This window comes from Plutella xylostella, chromosome 30, assembly GCF_932276165.1.
Source record: "Plutella xylostella chromosome 30, ilPluXylo3.1, whole genome shotgun sequence".
NCBI classification, from domain to species: Eukaryota; Metazoa; Arthropoda; class Insecta; order Lepidoptera; family Plutellidae; genus Plutella; species Plutella xylostella.
Window position 1 is genome coordinate 5,108,435 of NC_064010.1, and position 19,125 is coordinate 5,127,559.

General features: G+C 41.6%; 1 protein-coding gene across 1 annotated transcript in view; it reads right to left on the minus strand.

Annotated features, from left to right (window-relative positions):
* The window catches only part of LOC105390367 (acetyl-CoA carboxylase), an 85,097-nt gene that overhangs the window by 6,154 nt on the left and 59,818 nt on the right, over nucleotides 1-19,125 (minus strand). Inside the window, exons 34-51 of the mRNA XM_048632033.1 lie at nucleotides 18,685-18,865; nucleotides 16,482-16,597; nucleotides 15,903-16,014; nucleotides 15,258-15,354; nucleotides 13,505-13,611; nucleotides 13,007-13,108; nucleotides 12,510-12,594; nucleotides 12,001-12,119; nucleotides 10,125-10,295; nucleotides 6,825-6,961; nucleotides 6,381-6,463; nucleotides 5,947-6,085; nucleotides 5,148-5,268; nucleotides 4,595-4,687; nucleotides 3,808-3,994; nucleotides 2,992-3,119; nucleotides 2,380-2,494; nucleotides 1,746-1,923 (exon numbers count right to left, since the gene is read on the minus strand). Coding sequence (XP_048487990.1) covers nucleotides 1,746-1,923; nucleotides 2,380-2,494; nucleotides 2,992-3,119; nucleotides 3,808-3,994; nucleotides 4,595-4,687; nucleotides 5,148-5,268; nucleotides 5,947-6,085; nucleotides 6,381-6,463; nucleotides 6,825-6,961; nucleotides 10,125-10,295; nucleotides 12,001-12,119; nucleotides 12,510-12,594; nucleotides 13,007-13,108; nucleotides 13,505-13,611; nucleotides 15,258-15,354; nucleotides 15,903-16,014; nucleotides 16,482-16,597; nucleotides 18,685-18,865 — 2,271 coding nt within the window. The remainder of the gene's footprint in view (nucleotides 1-1,745; nucleotides 1,924-2,379; nucleotides 2,495-2,991; nucleotides 3,120-3,807; nucleotides 3,995-4,594; nucleotides 4,688-5,147; nucleotides 5,269-5,946; nucleotides 6,086-6,380; nucleotides 6,464-6,824; nucleotides 6,962-10,124; nucleotides 10,296-12,000; nucleotides 12,120-12,509; nucleotides 12,595-13,006; nucleotides 13,109-13,504; nucleotides 13,612-15,257; nucleotides 15,355-15,902; nucleotides 16,015-16,481; nucleotides 16,598-18,684; nucleotides 18,866-19,125) is intronic.

Consider the following 19,125-nt stretch of genomic DNA (forward strand, 5'->3'; position numbering starts at 1 on the left):
TATTATAAATGCGAAAGTTTGCATGTGTACGTTTGTTACCTCTTCACGTCAAAACGCCTGAAGCGATTTTCATGAAATTTTGTGTGGAGTTAGCTGACACCCTATATTAACACATATGGTACTTTTTATCCCGGTATTCCCATGGGAAAACTTTTTAAGGCGCTGCTCTCAGGAACCGCTAGTTTTTTTCCTAAACCTAAATTAATTTCACAATTCTGGAAGTAATTTTTGTGTGTTTAAAGTGTTTTAGTATGGCTTCCTCACCTGGCATCATTATCGGCATACATCTCCATCCTTGCACTGTGCACGGAGGGGTCTACCACGGCCCAGGCCCCCCCTCTGAGCTCGGCGCCGGGCGGTATGTAGACTAGCACGGGGGTAAATAACTATCCTACTAATATTATAAAGGCGAAAGTTTGTGTGCGTATGTTTGTTACCTCTTCACGTCAACACGGCTGAAGCGATTTTTCTGAAATTTGGAATGGAGATAGCTTACACCCTGGATTAACACGTAGGCTATTTTTTATCCCGGTATTCCCACGGGAAAACTTTTTAAGGCGAAGCAAAGATTTTTCATAAACCTAAATTAATTTCGCAATATTGGCGTATTTAAGTGTGTTAAAAGTGCCCTTCCTCACCTGGCATCATTATCGGCATACATCTCCATCCTTGCGCTATGCACGGAGGGGTCCACCACAGCCCAGGCCCCCCCTCTGAGCTCGGCGCCGGGCGGGATGTACACCAGCACGGGGGTAAATAACTAATATTCTTAAGATGAAAGTTTGTGTGTATGTTTGTTACCTCTTCACGTCAAAACGCCTGAAGCGATTTTTATGAAATTCGGTATGGAGTTAGCCGACACCCTGGTTTAACATGTAGGGTACTTTTTATCCCGGTATTCCCATGGGGAAACTTTGTACGGCGAAGCTCGCGGGAACATATTTTTTTTATCCTAAGCTTAATTTAATTTCGCAATTTTTGAGTATTTTTAGCGCGTTAAAAGTGCCCTTCCTCACCTGGCATCATTATCGGCATACATCTCCATCCGTGCGCTGTGCACCGAGGGGTCCACCACGGCCCAGGCCCCCCCTCGGAGCACGGCGCCGGGCGGTATGTACACCAGCACGGGAGTAAATAACTATCCTACTTACTAATATTATAAAGGAGAAAGTTTATGTTTGTTACCTCTTCACGTCGAAACGCCTGAAGCGATTTTCATCAAATTTGGTATGGAGTTAGCTGACACCCTATATTAACACATAGGGTTCTTTTTATTCCGGTATTCCCACGGGAAAACTTTTTAAGGCGCGCGGGAACTGCTAGTTTTTGTTCTAAACTTAATTTAATTTCGCAATATTGGAGTATTTTAAGTGTGTTAAAAGTGCCCTTCCTCACCTGGCATCATTATCCGCATACATCTCCATCCTTGCACTATGCACCGAGGGGTCCACCACGGCCCAGGCCCCCCCTCTGAGCTCGGCGCCGGGCGGGATGTAGACTAGCAGGGGGGTAAATAACTATCCTACTAATATTATAAAGGAGAAAGTTTGTGTGTATGTTTGTTACCAGTTTACGTCAAACCGGCTGAAGCGATTTTTGTGAAATTTGGTATGCAGTTAGCTGACACCCTGGATTAACACATAGGTTGCTTTTTATCCCGGTATTCCCATGGGAAAACTTTTTAAGGCGAAGCAATTAAATTCGCATTGTAGTATTTTAAGTGTGTATAAAGTGCCCTTCCTCACCTGGCATCATTATCGGCATACATCTCCATCCTTGCACTATGCACGGAGGGGTCCACCACGGCCCAGGCCCCCCCTCTGAGCTCGGCGCCGGGGGGTATGTAGACTAACACGGGGGCGCGCGCGCCGCGGAGAGAACGGACTATTTCCGCGCCGAACTTGAGGATTTGTTCGTACATGTCTGTAAGAAAAAGGAGGAAATTCAGTTAGGTATATTTTGTTTTCACGCCATACAAATGAGGGGTTATTTGGAAAACAGTCATTGTCAAAAACAGTTAAACAGTTTTTTGTCTGCTGTATCTGGAGTAAAAAAACTATCGACCAACGTCTTTATCTTATGAAAAATGTATGCTTTGAACAAAAGTTGTTTAAAATGACGAGCTAAGTCACGTCTTTTTGGCTTACGACACCACTTTTGCATCACTCTTCATTTTATATTTTTGTACAGTAAATAATTGAGGCTAAACAAAACGTGTAACTAAAAAATTACTCTGTAGGTCAGGTATATTCACCAGCCACTGCTACAATTCCACCTTTTATTCTTTTTCATTATAATTTTATGTTTTATTTTTTAATTTCTAAATGAGTTTATTGTTTGAAATAAAGATTTTGATTATTCAAAGAGTTTAACACTCACCCTTCTGCCCCCCGCTGAAGCCTCGCCAGTTGGCGAAGATGATGATGGGCAGCCCCTCGCGCGAGAAGTCGTTGATGGCCTCCGACGTCTTGTAGGCGGAGTCCGGGAACCACACCTGCAAGAGGATTGGATTATAAGACGTTGTACCTTAGATTAACAATATACGAACCAGATGGTGTGCCAGAAGCAAGAAACTTTTCTTTTGCACTGACACTCCATCGTGTTAGTATTAGAATATCTTTGCGCTGTACAGTTAAGTATCATTCGGGAGAAAATATGTTAAAGACAAAAAGTAGAGGCCCTAATACGTTACCTTGTGGAACACCAGGTGTAGATGATCACCTGAACAAAATAATACCTGACTCAGCTTGTCATTCACAACCACTTTTGGAAATCGGTGAAAAAAATGACATCATTATAGTAAACATTCAACTGACCAACATTTAAAGTTTCTATGGAGAAACAAATATTTTCTCCGCGAATTTCCAAAAGTCGTAGAACAAAAGTTTTTTTGAAGGATCCCTTTGTATAAGGAACCTCTGCAATTCATCACTCGACAAGGCTTCATCCTCGCTCCCCTCGCATTTTTTGATTTTTTTTTATGGTCATTACCTGGCCAGCCTGCTGCACGGTCTTGCACTCGGAGTCCAGGTTGGCGGGGTCGGCCGGCTGCGTCAGCTCCACGGTACGTGTTTCTACGGCTATTATGCCGATGGGGATGCCTCCGAGGCGCGCGCGACCTGGAAACGAATATTACTGTTAATTTGCTCTTGAGTGCGCTGTTTGCAGATGTAGTTTGCCATACAAAGCACACTGATCTCATGAATGCCATAATCAAAGTGAATAAAGCGTAGGAAATTCTATATAAACTGTTTTCGCTCAGTCTTGTAAAAGGATATCGACAGTGGATCGTAATTAATTTCAAAACATAAATTAATCTTCAAGTGTCACGGCAAGCTTCGTCATGTGCGGGGACCCCTTTAGATATTGCAACTGAGCACAGTCCTTTCTACCCAGGTAGAAAGGACGATCTTATAGATTTGTGTCAGACGCCCTTTGGGTGCAAGATATGTGATATAAAATAAGAAAGATCGTGCTAAAGAGTAAAAATATTGATTCTTGGGTATGCTGTTTGAATATGCCGCATATATTTAATTTGCACACGCAAATTCACATAAGCAAGTATTATACTGCAGACCTAAAAGTCTGTAACTATGTTCCTCACGTTCTAGCAAACCGGGTATATGTAGGTCTTTCAAGGTTCAAAACTGTCAAATTATGGATTTAGGCTCCCAATACCATATACCTTGTACCTTACACTCTGTCTTCGGCCTTCCTCACCCAATCACTACGAGCTACCTGTTTAAGATTATCGGTCTAGAGCTCACTAAATTTCCCAAAATCCACTCCACCGCACACCACACTCACCGGCAATCACAGTCTGCGCCCACGGCTTCATGATCTCGTCGAACGAGCCGGCGTCCACAAACCCGGGCCTTCCGGGCTCCCCGGTCAGCATGAGGCGGGGGTCGTGGGGGGCGCGGGGGGGGACCCACTCTACTGGACGGGAGATGGGGTCCGCGCTTCGCATTATGGGCACCATTGAGAGTTTGTCCTGTTGGGGGTGAATGTTTGTGAGGTGGAGATTCATTTTTACGTTTGTTGCAGTTAAGATGTTTTTTTTTCTTATTTATTCTATTCAGTCAATGCTCCAATAAGTTATAGAATATTAATAGCCAAACTGTTATAGAAATTTGTCCGGTTTTAACATTTCTACATAGAAAAAAATGCTTTAAATTTAATTAGGTATTCTATACTGGACATTACAACTACTTATTGTACTAATATACTTAGTTCTATACGAGTTTTTTTGGCGTAGTTTGCTCAGATGGTAGTATAAAATAGGATATGACCACAAAGATCATTTAAGGAATGTTTTACGGGGAGCATGAATTTGACAGGATACATAAAGGTTTTTTTACAGCACCATACATCTGTTGTACTTGTATCTCTGTTTAAAGGGGAAGATACGGCATAGGACTACCTAATTTGAAGCGTCCATTAAAATTCTATTAACTACTAAGCTAATAGCTGATTGCCACATAGGTACTTTTTTCACCAATTGAGTCAGAAACAATGTAACGGTCTTTTCAGTAGTTTTGTGAGCATAATATGGGCAATCTATAAATAGCATATGACTGGTGTCTTTACAAACCTTGGGCACGAACTGCAGCCAGTTGACGACGGTCCTGACGGCGTCCAGGTCCGTGGTGGCCACCGCGTGCGTCACGCCGTTGTTGTGCATCACCTGCGAGAGAGGGGGGTTATACGTTTGTAAAGATACACTTAGGAATAGAAAGAAATAATAGAAGAAAATTCATTTAAATCCAACACACACAGAAACAACACATAAATTTACATGAAAATGTTAAAAAGTAATAAATATAAATAAAAAATGAGCGGGAATGTTGCTTCTCAGTGCCGAAATAGTATAGAATAGGCTATTCTTTGTAAAATATAGCATGACGACTATGACAGCTATATTCAGAATTTTTATTTGTCATTTGTTTGTTTTCATTGGTTTTCAAGGGAAAACCAACATAAAAATCAGTCAATGAAGTGGTAATGGTTGTCTAGGGTACTGCGAAACGTGAACCTATGCCAAGATTGTTGGATAACTAAAACTTAACTAAACGTGTTTCTTTTTCCACACGAATTGCATCATATATACTTTTTTGATACGAAGCTTCTATATATCTCTCTCTCACCTGTACACCACCCAGTTGGTTGTTGCTCGCGTACACAGCTCTTCCTAGCACCTTGTTGAGAGCCGCGTGTCCTGTCAGGATGATGTATGAGGATTCCACTTGTACCACGCGATGGCCGAGGCTGAAACGGAATTAAATTAATTTAGAAAACTTTTTGAAAATTGATGAACGTTTTTAAGTAAACCAGCTTGAGGTTTATTATCCTTGGACGCGTCTATAAATTTGGCGTCACTATGGTTGCCTTTGGATTTAAAGATTCATTATGTTTTCGTATGCCTGCTAGGTGTATCTGACAATCAGTCCTGCTACCGTACCACCACCGACACTTTATCAATTAAGAACTTATGAGCAACATCGCTCGTCTGTTAAACATCTGTCAGATCCATGCAAGTTACGTCAGAATTAGCAAGCGAACGACGCTGCTTAAGGATTGCTAAAGTGCAATGGTGGTAACCTCACCGCATCGTCTAGACAAGCTTACGTTGTATGACATAACTATTATTTATTGAGGATTCTCTATGTGCCTATCAATTCTGGGTCACAATATCAGTTTCAAAATTAAACTCACCGCACAACATAAGAGCCGATACCAATAGCGCGACAAGTAACTATAGATATAGTGACGATGTCCTCATACGCTTGTGCCGTCTCCCCGGCGAATGCTATATTATGAATACCTTCTATAGGCATATCTACTTATCCATGTCTATTTTTAAACTAAACACTTTCCTATCATGCCGGGGTCACCACATTCTTACTTTTTAAGTACTTTAGCTACTTATTCACTGTAATAACTCACCGTACAACATAAGAGCCGATACCGATGGCGCGACAAGTAACTATCGATATCGTGACGATGTCCTCATAGGCTTGTGCTGTCTCTCCGGCTATGAGACCGGCGTCGCGCAGGCATTCTACGCCGAGGCCGTCTTCTTTACCTGTGGGGGGACGTTGGGTTATAGAAAGAGATGAAAAGAGTGTATATTGACATAGATAGATAAGACACAATAATTTGAAGATTTAGCAAAATAAGATTCTTGGTGATTTTGAAAGAAGATCATCGCAGGCTCTTTATTGAATGTTAATGTCAAGTTATATGAAAAATACATGTTTGACATTTACAGTCAACGATGAACTTTGTATGACTATGAACAAGTGTTTTTGATGGTCCTACTTTCATTAAACTCATTAATTCTATTTTTGTTATGTCTTGAGAATATTTGAATAACTTACCAATAATGTCGGTGATCTTGTAGCGAGCCTCCCCCTCGTCTTCGATGAGCTCCGCCTTCACAGAACCCATCGGGGACAGCTGACTGTAACACAAATAATATTCATTGAAAAACATAAACTTATCAGGAAATATAGTGTGTACAAATGTGTAGTTAAATTGAGGGATTTTCATTGACAAACAGATGAAGATTGCTGTTACAATTCACTTGATTTGACTATTGCATTGAAGTACAGGGGGACGTGAAATGAGTCACGACCAAGCTCCTACAACTCAATTATTTATTTATTTAACTCTTTATTGTACGTTATCATTCGTGATACGATTATGAACCTTTAAATTGTTAAAAGGCTGAGTCACCAGTAGGCAAACTGCTTCAGCACCCCTAGTAGCACAGCCTAGTCATAACCACAATTTTAGGTCCTATATCTAGGTGTCTGCCTCACCTGTATGCCTCGGGGCTCAGGTAGATGTACTTGAAGCCTCGCTCGGGGCGCGCCGGGTCGAGCCACGCCACCTGGAACTCGCTCTTCACCTCTTCGGCGACTCCGATGCGGGCGCCCGAGTTCACGCTTATGTAGATCTGGGGGGAGGAAAGGTGATTTTATTAGTGAAATGCATAACGAGCTAGCCTGGCCGAGGTGGAAACAAGAGGGCATGAATAACGGATCCGTTATCGAGGTTGATAAACTCGTAAATTGCACGATCCACCAAGCACAGTGCCGTATTTATGACGTGTCGCCATATACTGAAGTTTATCGCTGTCGATAAACTCGTTAATTTCGCTATCCACCTATCACAGCGGCGTATTTACGGCGCATCACAATGTAGGGACGTTTATCTGTCGATAACGAACCCGTGCAGCGGTAGCTTGCTCGTTATTTATCGAGGACGATAAATTAGTTAATTCCGCGATCTACCAATCATAGCGCTGTATTTATGGCGCTTCACGATGAAATGACGTTTACAACGAAGACGTTATAACGAAGACGTGCAGCGATAGCTTATTCGTCGTCAGTTATCGACGTAGATAATCTCGTTAACTACGAAATCCACCGATAACAGAACCGTATTTATGGCGAATCGCGATACAACGACATAAGAAACAGATTAAGCAACTCACCCTAGGAATGTTCCTCTCTCGTGCGTACTGGCTCGCTCTATAGTACAGCCAGTCCTCCTGAGGCCCGAACGAGCCCATGTAGTGGGTCAGCTCGTTGGCTATCAACACCATGTCTCTGTGTCTCTGGCTAGTTATCGACATCGATAAACGTCGGTGCGGATCCGTTATCGATGTCGATAAACTAGTTTGATGCGTGTTTTAATATTGCGCCGTATTTATGACGAATCGCGATATACCTACGTTTATCTACGTCGATAAACTCGTGAATTGCGGGTTCCAACAATCTCAGCGCCGTAGTTAAGACGAATCGCGATATGGTGTCGTTTAACTACGTAGATAACGAACCCGTGCAGCGGCAGCTGCTCCGTTACCGACGTCGATAAACTCATTAATAGCGCGATCTATCAATCACAGCGCCGTATTTATGGCGAATCACGATATTGTAAAGTTTACCCATGTCGATAAACTGGTTTTTTGCGTTATCTACCAATCACAGCGCCGTATTTATGGCGAATCGAGATATAGTGACGATTATCTACATCGATTAAATTGTTAGTTGAGCTATCCACCTATCACAACGCGGTATTTATGGCGAATCGCGATATAGTGACGATTATCTGCGTCAATAATGAACCCGTGCAGCGGCAGCTTGTTATTTATCGAGGACGATAAACTAGTTAATTCCGCAATCCATTTATCACAGCGCTATATTTATGGCGAATCGCGATATAGTAACTTAACAAGAAGAAACCAACAAGATAAACTCACCCTAGGAATGTTCCTCTCTCGTGCGTACTGGCTCGCTCTATAGTACAGCCAGTCCTCCTGAGGCCCGAACGAGCCCATGTAGTGGGTCAGCTCGTTGGCTATCAACACCATGTCTCTGTGTCTCTGGCTAGTTATCGACATCGATAAACGTCGGTGCGGATCCGTTATCGATGTCGATAAACTAGTTTGATGCGTGTTACACTAATGCGCCGTATTTATGACGAAAGGCAATATAGTCAAGTTTATCCTTGTCGATAAATTAGTTAATTGCGCGTTCCACTAATTACAGCATCGTAATTATGGCGAATCGCGATATAGGAAAGTTTATCCATGTCGATAAACTGGTTTATTGGGTTATCCACCAATCGCATTGTCGTATTAATGGCGAATCACGCTATAGAGACATTTATCTACATCGATAAAATTGTTAATTGAGCTATCCACCTACCACAACGCCGTATTTATGGCGAATCGCGATATAATTACCTCACAATCATATAGACTTACTCTCTTCCATCCAAAGGTTGTCTGGTAGAGATTGCTATAAGCAATAAGGCCGCCTTTTTGTACTGTTTTATTTTTAAGTTTTGTTTTTTGTAATTTTTATTCTTGGTGCAAATAAAGTGTTTTGTATTGTATTGTATTGTATTGTAATTACGTTTATCTACGTCGATAACCAACCCGTGCAGCGATTGCAGATGCTCTGTTATCGATTTCGTTATAGAAACTTGTAAATTGTGAGATCCACCAATAACAGCGCCATATTTATGACGAATCGCGATATAGTGATGATCATCTACGACCCGTGCTGCGGGCACAGCTATAGTGTTACGCATCGTGTTGCTAAGAAGAAGCTACATTAACTCACCCTAGGAATGTTCCTCTCTCGTGCGTACTGGCTCGCTCTATAGTACAGCCAGTCCTCCTGAGGCCCGAACGAGCCCATGTAGTGGGTCAGCTCGTTGGCGATCAACACCATGTCTCTGTGTCACTGGCTAGTTATCGATATCACTAAACGAGTTAACTGCGAGGTCCAACAATCTCAGCGCTGTATTTATGGCGAATCGCGGTATAGTAAAGTTTATCCATGTCGATAAACTGATTTATTGCGTTATTCACCAATCGCAGCGTCGTATTTATGGCGAATCACGATATAGCGACATTTATCTACATCGATAAAATTGTTAATTGAGCTAGCCACCTATCACAGCTGCGTATTTATATCGAATCGCGATATAGTGACAATAATCTGCGTCGATAACGATGACGTGTAGCGGCAGCTGGTCCGTAACCGCCGTCGATAAACTCGTTTACCGCGCGACCTACCTATCACAGCGCCGTATTTATGACGAATCGCGATATAGTAACTTCAAGAGAAAGATTACATAAACTCACCCTAGGAATGTTCCTCTCTCTCGCGTACTGGCTCGCTCTATAGTACAGCCAGTCCTCCTGAGGCCCGAACGAGCTCATGTAGTGGGTCAGCTCGTTGGCGATCAACACCATGTCTCTGTGTCTCTGGTTAGTTATCGACGTCTATACACTGCGAGATCCACCAATCACAGACAGAGACATCGTGTTGGCATCAACACGATGTCTCTGTATCTTTGCCGCCGCTTCACAGGTTTGTTATCGACGTAGATAAACTTATGAGTGTTTCACCAATGATAGCGCCATATTTATGGCGAATCGCGATATGCTGCCATTTACCTACGTCGATAACGAACCCGTGCAGCGACAGCTTATTCGTTATCAACGACGATAAACTCGTATACCGCGCGACCTACCTATCACAACGCCGTATTTATGGCGAATCGCGATACAGTCACATAAGAAGAAGATCACATAAACTCACCCTAGGAATCTTCCTCTCCCGTGCGTACTGGCTCGCTCTATAATACAACCAGTCTTCTTGAGGCCCAAAAGACCCCATGTAGTGGGTCAGGTCGTTGGCTATCAACACGATGTCTCGGCCGTCGGGGCATTCTGGCGTGTACATGGTGATGCGCCATGCCACCATGCCCACCTGTGGGGGAGAATGTTGTGTTATGTAATGTGTTTAATGTAGGTGTTACATAAATTGGGGATTATCATTCTCGTTTGTAGGTATAGATAGATAGGTGTTCCTTATTCGTACACAAAACAGGACACAATTACAGACAGCATTCTAAAATAAAGGTATGAAAAGATGGTCACTGAAAGCGATCTCTTACAGACAAAGTTTAGGTGGGATGTGGGACCGGTGGGATAGACGATTTACAGGATAATGTTAGGAAATCTTAACTACTATTGAAGTATCTCTTGACGATTTAATCCGAATTTACAAATAAAATAATATTTATGAAAAATATAAGTTATCCGCTTTATCACCCTCAGAGCATAAATGTTTTATCTCACCCAAGAAGAACAAAACGTGAAACAAAACGAGAATCTCTATGGCGCTGCTGTAGTTCTCCAAAACTCTCCTGTACTACACGAATTCGCACATTTTATTTATCACATTTCACACACGACCCTATAACAAACGATACGTACAGTGTTCTGGCCGGGCAGGCGGGTGACCTCGAACATGCGGCGCTCCCCGTCTGTCTCCGCGACCAGCTCCACGCTGCTTAGAACATTCTTTGGCGCGGGCCCGTCCACTGTGCCTTGTTCTGAGGAACTAGGCAGCCGTGCCTTGTTCTGAGGAACTAGGCAGCCGTGCCTTGTTCTGAGGAACTAGGGCAGCCGTGCCTCGTTCTGAGGAACTAGGCACAGTGTGCTAACTAACTATCTAACTAACTATCTAACGAACTATTTAACTAACTATCTAACTAACTAACTAACTATCTAACTAACTAACTATCTAACTGACTATCTAACTAACAAACTAACCGGGCCACATAGTGTTCCAAACGCTCCGTATTAGAGCGAAGCCGTATTAGTGCGTTGCTTCGTATAAGCAACGTCGCTACCATCCATTTTTATACGCAAAAAGCCATTACACATTACACATTACTGTGCTTGGCTCGCTGTAGCACCCTATATTCACTACATACAATCTCTCTATATAATATATGTATAACACAGTATGTACGCACAGTGTTCTGGCCGGGCAGGCGGGTGACCTCGAACATGCGGCGCTCCCCGTCTGTCTCCGCGACCAGCTCCACGCTGCTCAGAACATTCTCTGGCGCCGGCCCGTCCACCGTGCCTTGTTCTGAGGAACTAGGCCACTGTGCCTTGTTCTGAGGAACTAGGCACAGTGTGCTACCTAACTATGTAACTAACTAACTAACTAACTGGGCCATACAGTGTTCCAAACGCTCCGCATTAGAGCGAGGCCGTATCAATGCGTTGCGTCGTAGCTGCAACGACGCTGCCATATATGTTTGGGACGTATGGACGATCATTCCTTTAGCAACGCACTAATGGGGCCTCGCCCTTACTCCGCACCGCCGCTATCCGATGCACTTGCCGTGGCATATAGCATACCATTCATTTTGATAATGTCGGAACCCATTGCGTCCCGTGCTTGTCTAGCTGTAGCACTCTATATATTACTACATATAATCACTATATATAACACACCAATGGGCCCTTAGTTTGTAGCGTCGTCTGATGCGCTTGCTGTGCCGCCGGCATTTTAATATGAAGGACACCATTTCGCCCCGTTTTTAGCTCGCTATAGCACTCTATATACACTACACATAGTCTCTCTATATAATATATAAAACACAGTATGTACGCACAGTGTTCTGGCCGGGCAGGCGGGTGACCTCGAACATGCGGCGCTCCCCGTCTGTCTCCGCGACCAGCTCCACGCTGCTTAGAACATTCTCTGGCGCCGGCCCGTCCACTGTGCCTTGTTCTGAGGATTTGGGGAAATTACATATTGATCATTAGAAATTATGTACGACTTATAAGCAATAAACATAGATATCTCTGCTTTCGCATACTCGTAGTTGTCTGCAAGCATCAACTTGATAGTTGTTTAGCAAAACATGAAGAAATAAAATACGCTTTAAAATGTATTTTAGCAAATTTCACACTCGACCACCTCCGGATCAATTCACTTTATCACATGTTACGCAGCTAAATTACTTCTATAAGATGATAAATCAAATGTCTTCAAATTCTTACACACCAAGTTACACATCACCTTCATCTAACTAGATGACAGAACTCTTTTCAAATCTATTCCGGTACATATCACACTCATACCTCCACACATCCCCCCTACATCATACATCACACTCACCGATGCACTCGCGCCAGCGCCGCTCCACCATCTGTCGGAACATGTCCGGCATGTCGTACACGTACGTCGTGCCTTGCGACGTCGCCTGAAATGTAGTGTGACAGGTTACACTCGAATACAGAAGGATAAATATTGCACCTTCAGGATAAGAGGATCACATGACAACATTTTACAAAGTAGACTTACAATTATAATAAAAAAACTATGTAATATACGAGGAGAACGAAAACACAAGTCTGTCTACATGAAAACTAAATTTGAATTCTATGCATAGGTGAATCTTTTGAAAGGGTAACTATACATGTGCCACTAGATGTTAGGAATCGTTTTTATAAGCGATTTTATCACTATATGTGCAGATAATGCTAGTTTGAAGTAATTTTTTACATAACAAAACCACAATTTAGTATTTAATTATTATAATAATAAATTATGAATCTAGAAAAAATATATATTATAAAAACAGTATTTTTCATAATAACAAACAGCACACTCACCAAAGACCTCTTGTGTTGCAGGTAGTCCTTGGTGACGTAGGGCGTGGAGATGGGCAGCCCGTGCATCGGGCCCTTCTTGGGGCCGTACGCTTGGAACATTATCTGTGGGAAATAATAAAAAACATGAATAGAAATGTATTTGATCCACTTGCATACATCATATCTCAGGAATAAGCTATTCACGATCATCTATCATATTAAAAAATAGGTAAATGTTGTGTCTTGAAGCGGTTCAAAAGACTGAACCCATACTTTATTTTGATTACATTTTATTGCTGCCAAAACGCAATTTAATTTATTTATATCTTAACTAATATTTTTATAGCACAATTCACAAAGAGTAGATAAAAGCATTCTCTACCAGGAGGTTCAATCGTAGCGTCAAACGCTCTCTGGCCTGTAAGACCTCTCTGTTGAGCTACCTTACAGGGGAATACTGTTTTCCCACAATAATAATGCTGCTGATGACGATGATAATAATGATGATGCTGCACTCACCACGCCAGTCCTGGAGTCGGTGACCTCCTCATACGTGTAGACGTCGAGAGAGTAGCTCGAGTCGTTGGCGAGACAGAGACGGATGTTCTTTGTGGGTGCACCGGGACCTGGGGAGACAAAGAGGTTTTTATAATGCGCGCAGATAAATAAATAATTTGAATATGATAATAATCTTTTAAAAGTTTTTTTTTTACCTGGTAGCTATAAATATTAGTCCAGTCAAGGAATGAGGTGTAGAGTGCGTGAGCAGGTAACTAAGCGATTCCTTCAGAAACTTGTTCAGGGGGCTTAGGTTGTTAACATACCAAAAGTCCTGACTCCTAGGTGATGAGCGGGGGGAAGGAGGGGGGGATAAAGGTACGAATTTTTGGTTTTTAGCTTATATCTCGAAAACGGTGCATCGGAGAGAAATATTTTCAACTAATGAAATGGAGCTCTTAAAATTATCTAAAACTTTTATGTCCTATGTTTTTTTCTAATTCCTAACCGTTTTCGAGCTATACCCTCGGGAAAAGTGAAAATTTACAAGAAAAATTCATTCATGTCAAAACATTCATAAATATTGCATCATATTGTCTAAACCTATTCATAAACGAATAAAATGAAGAGGAAATAAGTTGTAGATTTTTAAATTCCCTTTTAGAATATATATGCATATGCTGGTCAATATCCAACCCGCCTAAAGTTACAGCTATTTTAAACTTGCATTTTGCTAAATTTACTGACATAACTCACCGAGTTAGTAAGCTTAAGTGTATGTAAAATAGCTGTAACTTTAAGTGGATTGGACATTAACCAGCATATCTATATATATTCTAAAAGGGAATTAAAAAATCTACAACTTTTTTCCTATTATTTTTTTTCATTTGTGAATAGGTTTAGACAATATGAAGCAATGTTTATGAATGTTTTGACATGAATAAATTTTTCTTGTAAATTTCAACTTTTCCCGAGGGTATAGCTCGAAAACGGTTAGGAATTATAAAAAAACATATGACATAAAAGTTTTAGATAATTTTAAGAGCTCCATTTCATTAGTTGAAAATATTTCTCTCCGATGCACCGTTTTCGAGATATAAGCTAAAAACTAAAAATTCGTACCTTTATCCCCCCCTCCTTCCCCCCGCTCATCACCTAGGAGTCAGGACTTTTGGTATGTTAACAACCTAAGCCCCCTGAATAAGTTTCTGAAGGAATTGCTTAGTTACCTGCTCACGCACTCTACACCTCATTTTGAGTCATTTATTGACTGGACTATATATGAAAAAAAAACTACAACTAGTAAATTTCTTCTACATGGGTATTCAATAATGAACTTTTCTATTCTACTGGTAATGATTATATTGTAATGATGTTCACGAGCTAACGATAAACTTACCCGCGCAATATGGTGTCGCTTTGGCAAGACCGGGAAAAGGGTAGCGTTATAAGCGAAAACAGGGTATATAATATTGTGAACAATCAAATCCATAATAGCATTTATTACATCTACACTATTAGTGCATGTGTAGCAGTATCAAGAATAGTAATGTTCGAAGGCATTATAAATAATGTTTGTTATTTAACCCACACAGGCCATGAATACTAATCAACTATTACTTTAAAATCCTCAGATAATTATGAAAATCTATGGAAAATACCTCTTAATTTTCCCCTCGTTTTTTTTTACAGTCGTAGAAAATTGTTATAAGTAGTCATACAATATTAAGAGTTCACCCTACCCTGTACATGTAGTGTTAGCATTGACACTCACCGATCCGGATGGTGAACCGTATTTCCGCCTGCAGAACCCTCAGCTTGAACAGACGAGCTCCGTAGCGAAGCACGATGCTCACCACCGACTCCGCGATCTGTACAGAACATTATGAATCAATGAGTTACAGAGGGGAAATGGGTGAGATAGTCCGCAATATGTACAAAATTCAAATCATTTATTGAAAGTCAAAACTCATTTGTTGTCAATTTAACATTAAGTATACATTATTACAGTATATATTATAAATTAATGCGTTTTACAGAGGGAAAATGGATGAGAAAGGCCGAGGACAGTGTGTTGGGGCGCTCCTTGGAAGAGGCCTATGTCCAGCAGTGGACGATTACATGCTGCAGATGCTGATGATGGTGACTATTCTGATACTAACTTGCGGGGTAGGCAGAAACGCATTGCTACACCGACATTTAATCAGTGTTATGTTTGTGTTCGATCAAGAAAAAATCTGGCACATCGTATTTTTTCGAGAGAATCACCCAAGAAGAAATAAAGTATCTTTGTTAAAACAAACATATAAGTATCTGTCCCGGACGAGAATCAAAACCAGAGTCATCAATGCTTTAGTCAGTATACCAGCCGGCATAGTTAGGTCGTCTAAATATTGTTAAAATTTAATATAAATAATACCTTGGCCGGGTCCATAATGACGGTGGGCCCGAAGTTGAGGAAGATGTGGTTGCAGTCGGTCTTACGGCTGAAAGTAGCCACTTCCAGCTCGTCCAGCGCCTCTAGAAGCACCCTGTATACAATATATCAGTTAGTTATGTAGATACAGTCAATAAATGAGATACGTATAGACCGCAGTGCCAACTGTATAATCCTAAGTGTCACTGATGATATCGAGATAAAAACTACTAAGCGTTTTTTTTATCAGTTATTTTCTTGCATTCCATAACGTACAAATATTATTATTATTTATTCCTTTTCAGCGCGTAGATATTATGAAGATGATAAAACAAAACGTACCCTCAAATTCTCATAGACCGTATTGTAATTTTAACTTTTATTCTATTTTAAAGTGTCAAAAAGCTCTATGAATTCTGAGGATTTTTTAATGCGAATACTACAGGCAGGAGACTGGTTAGCGACAGCGCAGGATAGAGACCAGTGGCGACTTCTTGTGTCTGAGGCCAAAATCCACTTCGGGTCGCTGAGCCAGCGGAGTAAGTAAGTCATCTTATTCTAGTTCCAATGATAGGCGCTCACCTCTCGCCCTCGTTCTGCAGGTACTCGAAGGAGGCCTCCTTGGTGATGAGGTCCTGGTGCCGGATGATGGAGCGGATGAAGAAGCGGTAGTCCTTCACCTCTTGGCCCTTCTTCGCCTGGAAATAAGGAGGATATTTGTATAATGGTTGTTGTGGCATAATTATGTGTGTAACGAGAATGTTTTAACACACTTCGCCCAGAGTGTATTAAATTTAGCCATGAATCCACACTGACCTTTCCAAATGAAAATATTGCACAATGTGATAACCATGCAGGTGCATAAAAATGCCGAGGCTGGCTGCAGGTACATCAATAACCACAGTTTCTTCACGAGTGTAATGAATGTAATTATAAATCTACAAGCTAACCTTACTTGTCTTATCTTACACTTTTACCTAAGTGTAATAAGTGCAACAATGAATCCGCACACTCACCTTAGTTTAACATATTGCACAAAGAATCCGCCCTCACCTTGAGTCGCATCGTCTTTACTACTAAAAGATACTCGAACCCGAGTGTAATATGTGCAACAATACCTTAGCCTTGCCCAAGTACAGGTGCATCTTCTGGTTGCTGGTGGGCAGCGCCTCCAGAGATCAATAACCACTGCTTCTTCATGAGTGTAATAAGTGCAACAATGAATCCTCATTAGCTTTTGGTAATGGATGAAACATACATATACTTACTTAAATTCCTTTTTGTAACATTATTGGACAATTTCATGCACATTTGTTCACCTTTTTGCCTAAAAGTCACTTAAACTTGAGTGTAATAAATGCAACAATGAATCCTCACCTTAGCCTTGCCCAAGTACAGGTGCATCTTCTGGTTACTCCAGCTGTAAGTATGATCAATAACCACTGCTTCTCCATGAGTGTAATATATGCAACAATGAATCATCACCTTAGCCTTGCCCAAGTACAGGTGCATCTTCTGGTTGCTGGTGGGCAGCGCCTCCAGAGATCAATAACCACTGCTTCTTCATGAGTGTAATAAGTGCAACAATGAATCCTCATAAGCTTTTGGTAATGGATGAAACATACATATACTTACTTAAATTCCTTTTTGTAACATTATTGGACAATTTCACGCACATTTGTTCACCTTTTTGCCTAAAAGTCACTTAAACTTGAGTGTAATAAATGCAACAATGAATCCTCACCTTAGCCTTGCCCAAGTACAGGTGCATCTTCTGGTTACTCCAGCTGTAAGTATGATCAATAACCACTGCTTCTCCATGAGTGTAATATATGCAACAATGAATCATCACCTTAGCCTTGCCCAAGTACAGGTGCATCTTCTGGTTGCTGGTGGGCAGCGCCTCCAGAGATCAATAACCACTGCTTCTCGATGAGTGTAATAAGTGCAACAATGAATCCAAACACAGCTAAATAGAGCTTTGTGTAATAGATGAAACATACATTCATTTTTGTTACATTATTGGACAATGTCACGCACCTTTGCTCAGCATTCTCTCAAAATCGTATGAAAGTAACCATCAGCTATCGATAGATAGAGTTATGGAAACTGGCAGTAAAAGACACTTTTCTATGAGTGTAATAAGTGCAACAATACCTTAGCCTTGCCCAAGTACAGGTGCATCTTCTGGTTGCTGGTGGGCAGCGCCTCCAGAGATCAATAACCACTGCTTCTCCATGAGTGTAATAAGTGCAACAATGAATCCTCATTAGCTTTTGGTAATGGATGAAACATACATACTAACTTAAATTCCGTTTTGTAACATTATTGGACAATGTTACGCACTTTTGGTCACTTTTTTGCCTAAAAGTCACTTAAACTTGAGTGTAATATATGCAACAATGAATCCTCACCTTAGCCTTGCCCAAGTACAGGTGCATCTTCTGGTTGCTGGTGGGCAGCGCCTCCAGGTCGTACGTCCTCATGCGGAACAGCTCCAGCTCCAGTGTAATAAGTGCAACAATGAATCCACACACAGCTAAATAGAGCTTTGTGCAATAGGTGAAACATACTTAAATTAATTTTTGTTACATTATTGGACAATGCCAAGCACTTTTGGTCACCTTTTTGCCTAAAAGACACTTGAACCTGAGTGTAATAAGTGCCACAATTACTTCGAAACTAGCCTTTCCTAATGGATTAATCCGCACTCACCTTGGGTCGCACCGCCTTGCCTAAAAGACACTTCTTCACAAGTGTAACATATGCAACAATGAATCCTCACCTTAGCCTTGCCCAAGTACAGGTGCATCTTCTGGTTGCTGGTGGGCAGCGCCTCCAGGTCGTAGGTCCTCATGCGGAACAGCTCCAGCTGGAAGGCGGAGGCTGGTTCCAGGTGCCGGTAGATCGTGTCTTCGGTGAAGTCGTTTCGGGCTCGGAAGGTGAAGAACTTGGGGAATTGACGCCTGTGGGGGGATGGGGGGGTTAGTGCGCTATGCACTTTTGTACCTTGTCAATCTGAAACCGCCTATAAAGTCATTGAAACATTGACGGTTCGCCAATTTGACAAGGTACAGAAGTGTATAGCTACTTATTCAGCTAACCGTACACTACACCAAAAACAAGAAGACCGTTATCATATTTTATGTACTCGGGTTTTGCGGATAAATCATATTGGGTTTTATATCAGATAAGGTTGACTGTCTGTAGCCGGTAGTGGCTCAAT